A 15,046-nucleotide genomic window follows, 5' to 3' on the forward strand; every position below is an offset into this window, starting at 1 on the left:
CACGATTGCTGACATTTGAGATTATTATCCTAACATTTATACGCAAGAATAATCAGAAATATTAATTCGAATGAAATAAATACTTTGTGGTAAGGTAATCTTTAATTTTTTTCAGGAATTATTGGGGTTCTAACTTCCAGAAAAGAAGTTTTCTAACTTCCAGAATTTGCCCGTCTGACTAATTTAATGTTTTCTGAATCGTATGAGATCAAAATTAGAAAAATAATTTAACAAATCTTTATATTACAAATTTAATATTTTTCAAAAAAGCCATTCGATGAATCTCGCTAAGAACGAGCGTTGATTAGTTTTGCGAAACCATCGGACGAGCCAATTCTTTGGAATTAGCAGAAAATTGCAAAATCCTTTTCTTCAAGATTTTGCAAAAAATCCTGAGATGACTTTGAAAATTTAAAAACCGTTAGGAGGCGTCCATTAACCACGTGATCGATTTTTTAAAAAATTTTTGGACCCCCCCTTGGGTGATTCTTTGTAATATTCAAATTACCCCCGCCAAACATCACGTGTATTTTTAGTTACGAAAAAAACATATTTTTTTTTTGAAAATGTTGGGGATTTTTTTTTAATTCAGGTAAAAAATAAATACACGTGATAGCTTACTAGACTCCTCGCTCCCCCACGTGATATTTCGCGATTTTTTTTATCTCCAAAAGCGTCACGCCTCCTTAGAAAGAAATCAGGAGGAAATCGTGCTCACTAATTTTTAGCAATGATCGTCCAGGACGTTTCTTTGTAATTAAATATTAAAAATATTTTTTTTGATTCCTTTAACACAGCGAGAAAATTATTAGTTTGCTAAATAAAAATTCTGAAATATTAAAGGCCTGGTGGTGCTATTATAAAAACTCCATAAGAACGAACGTTCATTAGTTTTGCGAAACTATCGGCGAAGCCAATTCTTCAGAATTAGCAGAAAAGAACAAAATTCTTCAAGGTTTTTGCAAAAAAAAATCTTGAACTGATTTTGAAAATTTAAAAACCGTTGGAAAAAATTCAGGAGGAATCGTGCTCAGTAATTTTTAGAAATAATCATCCGGGACGCTTCTTTGTAATTAAATATTAAAAAATTCTTTAATTAAATTTTACAATTTTATTTGGGTTCCTTTAATAGAGCGATCATCTAAATAAACATTCTAAAACATTATAGGCCTACTAAAAGCAGGCTTATAATATTTCTAAAAAAATAAATGTTTGTAATATTTGCAAAAAAATAATGTTTAATGTTATGAACAACTTGGAAAATTGGAAATAATATTGATTAGTTTTTGGTGAAAGCGAAACCTTAATTTCCGAAATAAAGAGTTAAAAATTTTAGATAAATCTTAATTCTTAAGGATCAAGTAGAATATTTATACGTATTGTAAGTTCATGCAACTTTCCTTAAGGCAAAATGCTACTTACACCTAGTATATTTTATTTAAATAAAACTACATAAAGAAAGTAAATTTAAATACACCATTGTATGCAGCCTACATTTTTTAAACAAGTGCATTTGTTATCTTGTTGCTTTCTATACACATTTTAAAAATCCATTAATGGTCATTGTTTTGCAGATAACATTCATAAACAGATATAGTGTATATGTAGAAAATATAATACAAAAATCATTTAAACATAGACAAAATAAAACTAGTAGAATTCAAGCATTATTCTACTTAAATTCTTAAAGGTATTAAGAAAAAAATAGAAGTTAAATGCTGGTTCAACACAGCTTGCATTCAGGAATGTCTGTTATTAAAAATATTGAAAGTTATAAATATATAATGGGTATATAAAAAATCATGAATTTTCTCGGAAATCAATTAAGCAATCGACAAGAAATTTAGTATCGATGTCATTCACATCTAATTACCAAGGAATGCGTCCTTGGCGTCGATAATCAACGTCAAAGTCAAACTTTCGTTTTTTCAATTAACATTCACGTATGAATAGCAAATAAGTTTATGCCAAATACATAATTTTGGCCATCAATTTCATATCCGTATTTGTGGAACGAAATATTATGAAATAATTGTAATTTGTAACAGAACTCCGTTTGTGGACTCGCGAGATCCTCATCTCTTTAGCTATATTATTTGCTTATATATTATTTGCTCAATAAAAAAATATTGCAAATAATTAAATAAAGAAAATGAAAATGAAATATAAAGTACTGTATACATGCACGAACATTTTAAGTTAAGCAAATAAATCAAAAATATTGAAATCTGAAAAAAAAACAAGCCCACCCATCAAAAAGTTGCTTCCGACGCCACTGCTTACAACAGATACATATTTTCTTAAATAGATCTTTAGATAATTAGATTGTTTCGGCATGGGTCATAAAGAATTCATGGGTCTGTTGCATTATTTGTCAAAAAAATTTCATTTGAAATAATAAATACCTGTGTATAACTACATTGTCGTGCCGGACGGTATAATCTGAATTCAGGCACCAAGATTCCTTATCGTTTCCACCTAAAATCAAAACAGTACAAAAAGTTAAGATTAAAAATAGTAAAAACCATTAAGATTACTTTCTATGATGGCATTGACCTTTGAACAGACGCAAATTTTAAATAATCCACGTAAAATTTAGTTGTATCACAAAGAATAAAGAAATTTATTATTATTTCTTAAATAGCGTGATATATGTTAATAACAAATAATTGATATTTTCGAGGTCAAATAATAGGAAAAAAAAACTTATCACAATGAGAACTTTTATTTTAAGTAAGAAAAGAAACACGCGTTTACCATCAGATAAATGTGGGCGTTTTGTACTCGATCGCGATAACAATCTTACATTTATCATATGAGAGGTCAATAAAAATATAATACAAACTTGTCTTGATAATGAGAATTTTCACTTAATAATTATCTATGCAAATTCATAACGGTAATAAATTTTAATTGAGACGTGATAATATTAATCATTACTGAAAAAATCCTAAAATGTAATATATACATATAATAATAATATATTATAAAACATATAAACATAATATAATAAAATCCATTATATATTATAAAGTTGCTTTAAAAGGTTCATAGATCTTTTTTGTTCATTATACTTCGATAAAGAATTTTGGATCAATTTTCAAATAGCACAAAAAAATAGAAATAAATAAATTTGTTAGCTGAATTAGGATCACTACATCAAAATTTATTAAATTAGATATCAATTTATAATGAATTATCATATAATAAATATAAATTCATACAGTATTTCAACATATGAAGAAATTGTAATTTATAAGAATGATATGGGATTATTATTGCAATTTAGTAATTATTGTGATTCAATAATAGAGTTACAATAATTGATCATAAATCTTCGACTGCTATTGACTCTTAAATTATGTAACTTTACTATACTATATTTAACAACAAAATTATTTGCGATAGATTTTTTTATTGTATATTTAGATAGCAATCAGGACACACATGAAAAATGTGGTTTTTAGGAGTGGTTTGCATATCTTTTTTGAAAATATTTTATTAATAGAACTTCTGCAGAATAGGTGATTTTTAATTTTATACAAAACTGCCAAGAAAAGGCTTGGAAACATTTTTCCACAAAATAGATGTAAGATGCTTACCATCCGATATGTTACTGTAATTCATATTTAATATTAGTTATACTTCTATTTGTAGATAATATAGGTATATAAAAGTATGCAATTCATATCTATGTTAGTATCATATTTCTATTTGAAGTTTGAAATTGAAATTTGAATGTCTTAAAGAGCCACGATACAATTTTATTTAGAATCAATATAGGTACAATTCAAAAATATATTATGAACAACCTGTTGCTTGTGCCGCATTTCCATAAAAAAATATTTTTCTAACCTTGCGAATGATTCAAATCAGCTTGTCTGTTGCGACTCCAACTGACCAAGAACCAGCTTGTTGTAATTTAACTTCAAAATAAGATTTTGATTGCACTAAAGGTGCACTAGCTAAGGCAGCCCCTGAGCCACAAACTCTTCGGCCACCTTTCACAATAACCACTTCGTGACCTTTGGAGAAAAATAATAAATTAATTGATAGTGATATAAAATATTTGTTTACTGTTTGTTTATTATTTTACATACCCATATGTGATGTGTCCAGTCGCACTGGATTTTCCCTGACTCGCATGGGGACATTGTTTGAATAACCTAGAGTATCTAAACATCCTTTTAGACAACAAAACATGCTAAATTTCAGTAAATTTATCCACAATCAATTTAAATAATATCCAAAACCAAACGAAAAGTATTTTATAACCTAACCACTTTTGACAGTAACACTTATCACAACAGTTGCACAATTATATATCAATTTGTTATAAATAAATAAAAATAATTAATTTTATTTATGAATGAAAAAAACACTTAGAAAATATTACAAATTTAAAATAAAAATAAAAATCATTTAATTTGGCAAAGAACATATTTGATGTTTACCATTTTTTTTGTAGGTTTGCAAACCTGCTTCGTGACATTTGGCACAACGTCAATTGTATTCCCGGGGAATTTTGAAATTATAAAAAATGGAAACATGATTTTTATATTCATGCAATAATCAAAAATTTTATTCAATGTAAAAAGTTAGCTATAATATAATATTTAAAATATCATTCTTTTTTTGTTATTTGTTATATTACAACATATGTACTTTAATTTCTTCTTACAGAAGGATAAGTAAATCACGAGCAGGAGAAAGTATTTTATACATCAACTATATAATTTTTAAATTTTTGTACAAATAGATTTCAGTTTTGAGAACAATGTCATAACAAAATTCTTCACTTTCACTTATAAACCAATACAAACTGTAAACGCCTTAAATTTCCAGTTATTGCAGCCTGAAAATAAAACTTCATTATATATATGTATGTACATATGAATCAAGAATTCAAAAATTGAAGTTAAAATGCAATTCAAATGTTTCTCTGTTTTTAAATTTTATTTTAGTTCTTTTAATGCGACTTACAAATGCCTTTTCAATAACACTTATTTATAAGTAAAATTGAGAAAATTTAAAAATTAAAAAAATATAACTGTTTAATCTTGTTTAATATTTATATATTACAATTACAATTGAGGCAATACATTTTATATGCATTTTTTTTCATGGATTAATCAATTTACTACAAATTACTATTTTATATCCACTAATACTATTTAATACTATTTATTACAATTTATAAATTATAATAAAAATATATAAAATAGTATCTTCATGCATTTTTCTCTTGGATTTATCTATTTACTATAATTTACTATTTAATACTACTTATACTATTTAATTCTATTTATTAAAATTTATAAATTGTAATAAAAATATATAAAATAGTATCTTCATGCATTTTTCACTTGGATTTATCTATTTATAAACGATGATGGATAAAACGTTTAATTAGTATTCAAATCGTAATTTGTTCTTCATTTTTAAAGTATTTTAGTACGCGTTCACAATAGAATAAAATTTATTTACATTAAAGCAAGATCAGAGCAATATCGTAATGAGAATACAAATGAAGCCCAGAGAATAAATGCATTTATTAACTAAAAGAGTTTATATTTTTTCCAGAAAATCCGAATTGTTAATTTTCTTGGTTTTTGGCCTTAGGATAAACATCTAAATATAAATTCAATTTGCAGAGGCAGCAGCATCAGAAAAATTGGAGTCCCAAAAGCTGTCCAATATGTTCACATCAATATTTTTAATTTTCATATTAGAATGGCAGCAAAAGTAATTAAACTATATAATTTTTAAGTATAGAGTTTTTGATACAGTTAATTTTTTTCAATAATTTGTTATTTTCGAGCAAATGGCACTCTCATTTTCGTGAAATTCACGAAGAACAAATATTACGCTAGTTTAGGTTGTGGCTCGTTAAAAGAGAAAATATATTCTTTGCATTATATGTACTTTGTAGGCGCGGCTTTCTTAGGAATATTTTGCACGTACATCCATCACAAAATTCCTCCATCGATTTGTATATTTATCTTTTTTGACTCTTTTTATTTTCATTGTTAATCTGAATTCATTACTAAAAGCATAAAAAACAAACTCATTATATTGCCAAAAATTTGTAAAAAGTAATACACTATCTTGAATTATTGAAAAAATGCAGCTAATGGAAAAGACACTATTTCCTTAAAATGTGTAAGTAGCATGTAAGTAAGTAACCACGAGTAAAAGTTAGTATTCCGCGATTTCCAAAAAAAAAAAATTGCTTTCAATTTCTATCAAAGAAATGTTTAAATATTACAAAAATAACAAATATCGTCATTTATCATATTTCCTTGACACCCATTACAATAGCGCGCAGGAAAAACAGAATTCGATGATTTCACGAGTAGATGCAATATAATGGTTATTGTTACTTGAGTAGTAAATATCTTATTCAAATAACAGATTTATGAAGTCGTTTTCCTTTGCGACTATTCGACAATAGATTCTATTCATTATTATCGAACAATACCATAAGTTCAATGTGCTCCTAAAATTATTTGAAAATACCTGTCTCATTTTCAATATCTTCCTAACAAAACGAACTAGAAAGCGAAACTGAAACGAGATCTCATTTGAATGGAGCATAATAATTATTCTTAGGTCTTACGTGAGTTTTGTTTCGAGTTCCTCTTTTCTATGAAAATAATTTATACAATTTATGTATGTATATACAAAAATATATTCGATATACGATTCAAAAAACGTTACAGGTAAAAGATACAAAGCTTTAGATCTTTAAATGAAATTTGCGCACACCGTATTTGCTGATAATTTTTTAGCATTCATCAAACGTACAATCCAATAAACTAGATGGAAGTCATGAGCGAATTAAACATTATCTTGCAAAACAAGTAAAGTAAAAAATAAAAATATACTTCCAAATAATTCTTCAAATAATTGTACAAAAAATGTAATGCAAGAACAATATTTATTTTATTTTGATGTCCCCTAGAAAAACAACAAAAAAATAAATCAATATAAAAATTATTTACAAAATGGCAAAGTTCATACAAAGATGAAATGCTGCCAATAAATCAATAAAGTGTCCAGAGTGATGAAATATTAAATACAAATAATCGAAACCATACAAATTATATTGCTATATTGTTAACCATACAAAACGTATACTTTAACTAATTCAATAGTTTACTTATTGCTATTAAAGTTACCATTTATTTTCAAAAATTCAATTACCAAAAGTTTCGAATTGCCAAACTGATTTGATTACCTGACCTACATTCAACTACGCGCTTGAGCATAAATTAAAATATTTACATTTGTGAACAATTACCGATGATTAAAAAATAAATCAATAAATAGAGCTATTACAATATAATCAGTGCTATCGAAAACAATTTTTTTAAATTGCATTCCTAAAGAAAACGTCATAGTGCGCTCTTCACCATTATAGTGGAATTATTCCTTATCCAGTTATTTAAGCTTAAATTAGGTAAGAATTTCAGAATTCGAGATACCCAGCTGTAAGTCTGAAAACACCCTAAAAGTTGTCTCAAAACCTGCACATGGTACGTACACCCTGCCATATGTAGGTTTGAGACAACTTTTAGGGTGCTATTTAAGGGTATTTACAGACTTACAGCTGGGTGTCTGAAATTCCGAGGTGAACTTACTATAATGATTGGACTGTACCAAATAATCCATTCCAATTGCATAGTATATGCTAATTAGTGACTGTTTTGTTCCTAGAATTCCTACACATTAGTGTGCATTGGCGCCATATTTTAGATAAAGGTAAAAGCTATTTCCAAACAAAGTGCCTAGGTCAAATATTTTATCACACCATTCAATGCAGATGTCAGAAATTTTAATTTAAATAGCTCTATATATTAACTGTATTTCACAAACTTCACAATCAATCTGTGAATATTTAGAAAAAATAACTTCTGATCCTTGTGGTTATCTCCACCATAATAAAACAAATGAATCACAGAAATGTCGTCACCTCAGGTCATCTTTATAAAATATATCACTTCTCAGTGTCTTACTCATAAATAATTAAAATTCAGCGATCGAACTTGGCACGTATTTTCTTGAACTAATTCGTACCTGTACTGAATAGAAGCAAGGTGACGAGCTTCACAAATAATCAGAAGTAAAACTTCTTATTCTGAAGACTATCGTGGAGTTATGAGGGTCATCTTGAAAGAAGAAGGGAGAATGGTACTAATTAGGAGAAAAGTATATAGATAAACTAGTACAAATGGAAAAGGATAATTAAGAGAAAGAATCGTAGCATCCTAGATCCTCCCCATGGAGTAATGCCTAATGACGGTTTCCGTGGCGATAAGGAGCAATGGAAAAGCGGAGATTTTAGTCGGTATTATACCCCGGTGGTATTGAGACCAACATACCCACTCCAAAGTCTGATTAAGAAAAAGAATCGTAGCATTCTAGATCCTCCACCCATAAAGTAATGCCTAATGACGATTGCCTTGGGGATAAGGAGCAAAGGAAAAGCGGTGGTCTTAGTCAGTATTATACCCCGAAGGCATTGAGCCCGACATACCCAGGCCAAAGCCTGAGATTCGTTAAACTGTTTCCTTTGCTTTATAAAGAAAAAGCTGTAGGTCATCTGCATACATCATTTCTCAGTGTATTACTCATAAATAATTAGAATTCATCAATCAAACTCATCACGTATCTTTTACCTGCATGATCTAATTCGTACCTGTATCGAATGGAAGAGCAAGGCGATGGTCGGCGCTTGGCATGCACGAGAGGGTTGTAAAACAATGATCTAACACGTACGACCCGTCCTAGATCCGACAAGGACTAACTATTAGATCCGACACAATCATGTCACATTTCATACAATGGTCAAGTGACCAACTCCTCCTCTTATCCTCGTTTGCATGTCGTAGGTATTGCATGGTTATTGGATTTTTATGCCGCTATGCTATGTGATTTTCTTTGAGGAGGACAATTTGCATACGAGATCTTGGTGAGTTGTTAAGCGGATTTTGTACGAGAAAGACCCAAATGTAGCCCTGTTATAACTTCTACTGGTTATCCAATTTTTGAGTATGAGTTGATCCATTAAGATTGAAAGTTCAATATCCTTTAATCTTCAAATTCACTTTTATGAGTCTAACTCCACATTGTCAATACCTATAACTATTACAACCTATGATCATAACGATAATATCCGTCATGTAGTAATAAGTATAATAGTTATATTATGCATTCCTCTCTAAGCAGAGGTGAAAGTTAATTTTCCTTAGAGCAATTGTAGCAAATTTCCTCAATGAAAAATTACTTCCGCAAATTGGGTATAAGAATCACCTGCAATTTAAATAATAGCCAAGGAAATAATGCAAGGGCAAAAATAATTACAAAATAGATGCTTGCAATATTTAAAGGATATTTGTATTCATTGCTTATTCTAGCAGTCACACCTTATTTTAAACGAAGAGTTCGAGGAAGACCATTGTTGTTTTTACCACAACATTAAATTTATGCAGGTACAATACAAACATCGGTGTATATGTTGACCAGTTTTTAGAACAACAATCGGCAAAACATGTTCAAGTAAATTACTTGGTGGCCCAGTGACCCGTTATGGCAATTGAATAAATCGAAAGCAATACCAGCTATTTTAGAAGTCAGGAGAAAACAATACAGTGCTTTTCACAGTTGTGAACATAGGACACAATTATTTCTTTTTGTATTGATTTAATAATTTTAATAATATAGTAATTTTTCCTGGAAGTAATTTGCTAAAATTCCTCGTTAGTTTTAAATAATTAGCCTAATCAATAGGAATTGAAATTTAGCCACTCTGCCCATAGTTCTGAACTTTGATAATTTTTTATTGATTTTATGATATTTTAGGATGTTCGTTAATATTAGGAGCTTTGTCATCATACATAATCTTATAAAAATTGTCATTTTTTTAAAAGAAACGACTCGGCTGATCATCTCGTGAAACTAACCGCGCAACCTGTACTACACATTTCATCAGCGAAATCAAATTGCCAAAATTTACTTCTTATACAATTTTCTAAGAAATGCAAATCTGATTACATTTGCAATTTTAGCCAAAACTGAGCGAAATGCGTTTCTTAAGTTTAACATGAATATTATATTAGTATACCTATCTGACATATCTGAAATGAATGTTTTATCATATTTATGTATCTTTTATTGATTTAATAGCATTCTGTGACGATTATACGCATAAATTTAAATAAAAGCATCTGTGAATCATTCATCATTCATTATCATTTTTCAATTTGAACAAAAAGTATATGGGAATGACTTAGCTTTACCGTTGCCAAAGTTTAATTATTCATTAGATTATAATTTATTGTTTAATTTTTGCAAATTAGCACTTTCACTTCTCTGTAGAACTCTCTCTGTTAAACGAAAAACAAATTTATTCTAAAAGGCCATTTTTCTTATTAAACGATAAAATGCAGATTTCTTACAACTTTGTAAATGATACTCATTGAAACAATTCTATTTTAAAATGAAAAATAATTGAATTTGAAAAATATTAATATACCAATGAATAAACAAAATAAATAATTTTGCTAGATATAAAAAATACATCATTTGATCAGCAGAAGCGCCATATTAAATTGTACTAATAGTAATATTAATTGATTCATGATATTAAAATTTATTTTTGATATTAATAGTGAGTTAATAGTGGTAATAGTGATTTATTTATTATATTGAATCAAAATTTGTATAAGAAAATAATCACTAATTTAAACTTTTTGTTCCAAACCGCAGTAATCACATTCATTACTCAAGTCATCAGTGTCAATGCCAATAATGTGAACATGGAGTTTATAAATACTATAAATTAATATTAATAAAAAAATACTATCTATATAACAATAACATAAATTTAACTTTGGTATTAATATAAAACGTTTTATTTTTAACTCAGGGTTGAGCAATAGGTCATTAGTGAAATTGTCCGACGCCAACAAATTACTTTTGAATAGAATGTTTTCTATTTCACGTATATCCAATGCATTTATATACAGATTGGTACTTTTCCCAGATAAAAAATATGATGGTACTTTTGACACAAATTATAAATAAATTGATAACGTAGACTAGCACAAACTAGGCCCGAAAACTCGAGTACCAAGTGGTAGGATACTAAATTTCTACTTGAGGTTAAAGATCTCAAATATGATTTTAAGTGAAAATTACTTTTAGTGGGCATTGCTGCAGCCAACGCCAACTCTTACGTCAACATCATGAAATATGAATATTTAATGTATATATTCTACCCAACAAAAGAAGAGTGGTTGACCGCTGGGTTGCACTGTCCAGAAAACTACTAGAATAAAGAATTCCAGCTCATAGAACCCGTAGTTCTACGCAAAATCATAGAAATTCCCGCTGAATTAGTGGTTTTACATTAAAATTTTTCATAGTAAATTCGGTTCTGTTAATTGACCGTATACCAGTTAACTGTTCGTACTTTGTAATTAGAAATAAGTATGCCCACGGGGCTCAAGTATGAATGGTGCAGTCTCATTGTCGGGCTCATATTGTTGACAAATGGATCCATGTCATTAATTGTCGTGTGACGATTCGCACATTAGTTATTAAAAGTGAACTAGCTTTCATTTTTCTTCATTCATGTCTTATAATGATTAACGCACTCTATTTTGCATATTATTGCTGAAGATTACTCATAATAATAGTCATAACACTGCCGATAGAAGAGATGGGATAGAGAATTCTGGAAGCGTCTATCATTTATATTGTTTAAAATTTTTGTCTAATTTCGGCCTTTTTACATCTTTGATCATACATGTTAAAATCAATTACTTCTGCAACCACAGTACCTCAAATTAATAGAAAAAAATTGTTCCCAAACCGCAACATGTATTCCTTAATACTAAGAAACAGATGATTCAATAACGACATTGACGCTTCTGAAGAAAACAAAATAAAGCCAAAAGTGTATTTCATAATTCTTGACTTATTAAATAGACTAGAGCAAATATCGTTCGTTTATTTTGCGAAGGTTTTCCATTTGTCAAGGTTGATTGACCGCCAAATGTAGTTAGATCAATTTAGTCGAATTGCGAATTTTACTTTGTTACAGAAATTGTATTTATGTTTGAATAACAAACTATTACAAGTTGTTTTGAGTTGTCTAATTAGATATACAGTTATCTCATTAAGTATATTTGTTTTCATGGAAAGAAATCTCTGTGAATGTCAATCAGATCTTTATGGATAATGTTAAAAAAATATAGATACTTAAAATAATGTTCATTATTCACTTAATTTGATTAGCAAATCGTAATCCAATACTATTATTTTTTGAATAATTTTAGAAAATTTTGTCAAAATTAAAAAATAATGAACTAGGTTAATTTCACCAAAAGTAAGAAGTTAAAAGGTGGACATAGAAACAACTCCAAATTTTAATACTATGAGTGAAATTTTTTTAAATATTCAATAAAGAAATTTTCTGTCATGTTTCGGCTTACTTTCTTCGGCAATGAGTAAATTCAAGTTATGAAATTAAAAATCACTAATTAATAAAATGTTATACAACAGTAAAGTATAATAAAATTTTGTATACTGTTTATGATAAAATTGAACTATACAAATGTTTAAGAAAAAGTTATAAACAATGCATTTATAAAAAAAAGTTGAGAATATTAATAGAACACAACATATTGATAAAACATTACAAGTATTCAATGAAACACAGTTATAAATCTCTATTGTTCTATTTTTATGGGTTAATAGATTTGCCATATAATTTTATTTCAGACTATTCTGCAATCGTTCTTCATAATTCAAGAGTAAAAAAATATTCTTCATAATTCAGGAGTAGCATCACATTATTTGGTCATTCATCATATAACTCTATATGTTTACTAAAATAATAAACTAAATTATTTTACCCAAAAGTAGGAACTTAAAAAACATTGATTAAAAATAAGTAATAAAATTAAACTTCAGTAAATATTATGAAGTTAGATGAATTAATTTTTTTTGTACTGTTCATGTTAACACGAAACTTTGAAAACTGGCTTTTAAGAAGTGGTAATATAGCTAATAAATATTGGAACTACTACAATAGCAACAAATTGTAAAATTGAACATAAGAACAAAGAACGAAATGATATTACAAATAATTACCAGCATTGAACCCAAGGTTCAGATTGGTTATAAGAAATAAATGAAAAAAAAAAATTAAAAAAATTTAAAAAAATCTACCAAAATTTATTTTTTTGGTGTAGTTTGCAAAATTTGCGGTATCATTTCACTATTCGTTTCAATTGAAATCATTCTTCATAATTCAGTTATTTATGAAAAAACAACCTAAAATCTCTATTTCTTCCTTCTTACGTCCAAGTGTTAACCAACAAACAAAACAAACCTTATCTAAGAGCACAATTAAAATAAAGCATATAGAAATTCTTCAGCATTGAAAAAATGTCGAAAAACACATTAGCGTACGCATCTTTCATTGAGGCCTCTCCTGTCCCCACTGGCCGAAGAAGACCCGGGTCTAACAATCGGCCCCCCTCTTCGGAAGAAGAGCCTCGCGGGGCATATGACACTTGTTTATTCTTCAGGCGCTGTAGACACGCGCGGCACAAGGTCACGCATAGGTACTGCACCCACCTGAATCTATATAAACGGGCCTGGGTCGTTTTTTTTGTCAGTTTTACACCCGGACAATAACTGAGAAGGTACGTACTGATAAAGGACATACGAGGAAATTGATTCCGTGGACAGAAATTGAGACAAATAATGTTGTTTAGTGATGTTTTAAGTGATTATAATAGTTAGTTAGAGACGTGGAATTCGATGAAAATTAACGTAATGAGTGGTCTTGATTTATTTCAAATAAACGGATTTTTGTCATGTTTTGGTTGCCTAAGCTTCATAGCTCCAGAACATATTTCAAAACTTTTTTTTTACAATCTTGGAAACTCATCATAATTTAATTCCAAATTGCTTCGGTTTATAGAATTCCAGCAAGAACAGTCATCATAGTTGTAGAAAAAATTCATTCAATACATACGTTTATTGTTCAAATTTTGGAAACTCGTCATGATTTAATTTAAAATCAGTATACACGACATAGTAACCAAGTTATTTTGATTAAATATCTCAATATTAATAATATTAAATTTTGAGACAGTTGCTATTTTGGTATACTTTTAGTAGTAGTGGTAGTAGAGCAATTTCAATACAAACGTTTTGAATTCAAATTTTGGAAACTTTTGGACATAGTGACCAAGTTATTTTGTTTGAATATCTCAATATCAATAATATTAATTTTTGAGGCCATTCCTATTTTGGCATGCTTTTTTATGTTCACATGCAAATGATATGAATAACAAGTTCAATTATAGCTTGATATTTAATTATTATTACTTATTTATTACCTTGTAGGGAAACTGATCACCATGAAATTCGCAGTAGCAATTTTGGGCCTGGCCCTGTGTGGTTTGGCATCAGCTCAGTTCCAGAATGGACGCATCTTAGAACCACCAGTACCTGCACTCTGCGCCCAAAGGACGATACACGAACGTAGCCCAGACGGTATGTGAAAAAAATATGGAAAAACCATCATTTTAATGATAAACTATTAAAAAATTATAATCATGTGTTTACCAGTGTACTGAATTATTTTATTTAATTAAAATTGAAAAAAGAAACATTAATTAAAATCAAAACAAGATTGTTAGTTATTATAATAATACTGATATAGTTATCTATATTGAAAATAATATTATGCAGTCAAGAAAATAGTCATAAAAACATTAGTATGAAAGTATGGTCATTTATTAAAAGAATTCATATAGAGTGAACTTTTATCTTTTTATTATTTATTACCTGTTAATTATTCCAGGCAAAGGATACTTCTTCTCGTGGCGTGACCCACAATTGGCTGGTGTTGAGGAAGATTGGTTGGGCGTCCGCAACTTCTGTCGCCAACGTTGCATGGACAGTGTCAGTTTAGAAACCAGTGCCGAAAATGAATGGATCAAACAAAGAATTGTCAATGGAA

General features: G+C 28.7%; 1 protein-coding gene and 1 pseudogene across 1 annotated transcript in view; one reads left to right on the forward strand and one right to left on the reverse strand.

Annotated features, from left to right (window-relative positions):
• Positions 1 to 1,162: 1,162 nt before the first annotated feature.
• Positions 1,163 to 4,383, reverse strand: LOC113370304 (annotated as a pseudogene).
• Positions 4,384 to 13,693: 9,310 nt separating this feature from the next.
• Positions 13,694 to 15,046, forward strand: part of LOC113369848 — a 3,982-nt gene continuing 2,629 nt past the window's right edge. Inside the window, exons 1-2 of the mRNA XM_026610447.1 lie at positions 13,694 to 13,718; positions 14,428 to 14,577. Of these exons, the coding sequence (XP_026466232.1) occupies positions 14,442 to 14,577 (136 nt within the window). The 5' untranslated portion in view covers positions 13,694 to 13,718; positions 14,428 to 14,441. The remainder of the gene's footprint in view (positions 13,719 to 14,427; positions 14,578 to 15,046) is intronic.

This window comes from Ctenocephalides felis, unplaced genomic scaffold (genome assembly GCF_003426905.1).
Source record: "Ctenocephalides felis isolate EL2017-DRISC unplaced genomic scaffold, ASM342690v1 CF-g0.4_SCAFFOLD_01492, whole genome shotgun sequence".
NCBI lineage: Eukaryota > Metazoa > Arthropoda > Insecta > Siphonaptera > Pulicidae > Ctenocephalides > Ctenocephalides felis.